This window comes from Penaeus japonicus, unplaced genomic scaffold (assembly GCF_977035675.1).
Source record: "Penaeus japonicus unplaced genomic scaffold, GWHDUDI00000001_assembly GWHDUDI00000010, whole genome shotgun sequence".
Taxonomy (NCBI): domain Eukaryota; kingdom Metazoa; phylum Arthropoda; class Malacostraca; order Decapoda; family Penaeidae; genus Penaeus; species Penaeus japonicus.
The window spans coordinates 29,426,880-29,429,379 of NW_028234412.1; the positions used below are offsets into that span (position 1 = coordinate 29,426,880).

At 36.6% G+C, this 2,500-nt stretch overlaps 2 protein-coding genes across 2 annotated transcripts in view; one reads left to right on the plus strand and one right to left on the minus strand.

Annotated features, from left to right (window-relative positions):
- The window catches only part of LOC122260019 (microfibril-associated glycoprotein 4), a 27,222-nt gene extending 26,031 nt beyond the window's left edge, over positions 1-1,191 (plus strand). Inside the window, exons 7-8 of the mRNA XM_043027108.2 lie at positions 415-520; positions 785-1,191. Of these exons, the coding sequence (XP_042883042.2) occupies positions 415-520; positions 785-865 (187 nt within the window). The 3' untranslated portion in view covers positions 866-1,191. The remainder of the gene's footprint in view (positions 1-414; positions 521-784) is intronic.
- LOC122260028 (ceramide synthase 2) overlaps positions 971-2,500 on the minus strand; it is a 5,998-nt gene continuing 4,468 nt past the window's right edge. Inside the window, exon 2 of the mRNA XM_043027119.2 lies at positions 971-2,500. This exon is cut by the window's right edge and continues 538 nt beyond it. Within this exon, the coding sequence (XP_042883053.2) occupies positions 1,947-2,500 (554 nt within the window). The 3' untranslated portion in view covers positions 971-1,946.

The following is a 2,500-nucleotide window of genomic DNA, read 5'->3' on the forward strand; positions in this document are numbered from 1 at the left end:
TGTATTTTCTTTCTGTTTGATAAAAAAAAAATGCAGCAAGGATTTAAACGATTGGAATAAGTAGGATTCTTTCAGAACTGAGAGTTAATGAGATTTGTAGTCTAATTTTTGCTATAAGGTGACGTCATGTGACACCTTCATATTTGTATTTAGGACTAAAAGGATATGGTAGGTTGTTACGTAATACAGTCTTTGATCATTTTATTTATCTCAACTTTTCTCGAATTATATCCCTTTTCATTAACATTATTGGTAACTTCATAAATTCTCGCTTGTTCTCTCAAAGTTTAAAAATCTCAACTAACGACGAAGGTCTATCATGTGACTTGGTAAAGTCATAGATCTCCTCTTTGCTGCTTGTCCCGCCTTCCCTCATCTGACCTGAGCTGACCCACTGACCTTTGTCTCCCACAGACCGCAGAGCTCGGGTCCCATTCCCGTTGGCTTCGACACCTTTATCATCGCAAACAGGCGGCGAAGAATGTTCGATTCGACTCAAGAGGAAAATGCCTCGCCTGCGGTCGGTTACTATTTCGTTAAGATTTTTTTTTGTTTGTTTGTTAAAAAAAGTTTATTTGTGCAAATTATGACATATGATGTCCAGATGTATGAACTTATATATATATATATATATATATATATATATATATATATATATATATATATATATATATATATATATATATACATATTGTGTGTGTGTATGTGCGTGTGACTGCAGCATTCTCGGCACCATATCGCCTCAATGTGAATGAAAGAATTCGTCTTAATTCTCCCCCTACAGGAAGATACTGGGCGCCTAGATGCCCCGGAGATGCTGTCATCTCGCAACACACTCACCAGAATGAATGCAGGGGAGCTGTGACCTGCCTGAAGAGGACGCCTTGATGTCACCACAGACCCAAGAGAGTGCTATCCCTCTTCGTTGGGTTGAGTTCAGATTTTGGGTAAATAATTCCAACTTGTGTACTTGTGATTTATTTATCTATTTATTACCACACTATGTTTCACAGTTTGGAATTCATTTAGGCCCGTTCATTGCCATATCATTTTCATACATTTGTAGTGAACTTATTATTTTGGTTAACATATAATATATGCAGTTCTTACAGATACCAAAGGACTTTTATTCTCTGTCTCAGACCCTGCCTATTTTTATATGAGTTATATTTATTAAACATTTGACCTAAAGTTTTATTTAATTCCTTCCTTATACAAAAAGATATCTGCTCACATTTAAAGGAAATTATGCACAAGGAAAGTCCATGTCTTGCAATCTGGTGCAATAGCTTCTCTTATGCTTATCAATATGATATAAGTATCAAGAGACAGACATAATTAAAAAAAAAAGATAATTTATATGATACACAGACAAATAAAACTCTGACCGGCCTTAAAACGAAAAAATGAACATGTACCAAACAACAGGAATGACCTTAGATTGTTTTCCTGTATGGCTGAACACTATTTTTGGCATTTTTCATGAGGGAAGTATTGCTATTGGTATGAATAATAATAATTATTATAACGATGATAATACTGATAATACTAATGATTATAATAATGATAATACTAATACTATTAATAACAATAGTAATAATGATATTATGATATTCTTTATAGCTATGAAAAATAATAATTATGAGAATTGTGATAATGGTAATGATAACGACAATAATATCAACAAAAACAATAATGATAATAATGATAATAATAATAAAGATAATAATAGTTTTTGAACACATCATACAGTCGGACTGACACCACTGAATTAGTTATATTTCAAATAACTATGACATGCTAAAAAAAAAATAAAAAAAAAGAGGCAATATACGGAGTGAAAATTCCTAGTAAGTGAAAGATTTTGTGCAATGCATTTGTTTAAAATTATATCTTAGTGAGAGATTGCTTCTATGTGAAGAAAAAAGCATTTAGATATTTTACGATTAGCTTCTTTTCTTGTTTCTGAGATTTTCTTCTTCCTCATCACTTCCGGAAGATCGGAAGTCTCTGAGCTCTCCTCCCGAAACCTTCCTGACGACTACGCCGACGACGAGCCACGACCAAATCACATTCAGCAGAAGGAGTCCGGTCAGTAGGCCTATGAACACATACGCCGAGGGCATGAACATGTACCGCGGGGCATCGAAGAAGACGCTGCGCATAATCCAAAAAGGGTACAGGACGCAGCGAGTCGCGATCCAGATGACGAAGAACAAGGCGAACATGGCGTCGGCCCCGCTGTTCCATCCTGCGTACTTACACATCTTGGCGGCCAAGAGTGGGACGTCGGCGATCTCGTGGACCATCAGCACCAGGCTTCCTATTCTCATGAAGTTGCACGTCCATGAAAACGTCATGAGAAGGACAGTAAGGGCGTGATGAATGATCATGAAGAGCTGATCGTCCTGCTTCCTCCCAGGTTTTAAGAACTCGAGAACAGAGAGCTTCCAATACACAGCGAGGACGGTGACATAATACCACCATATGTCACCTTCCA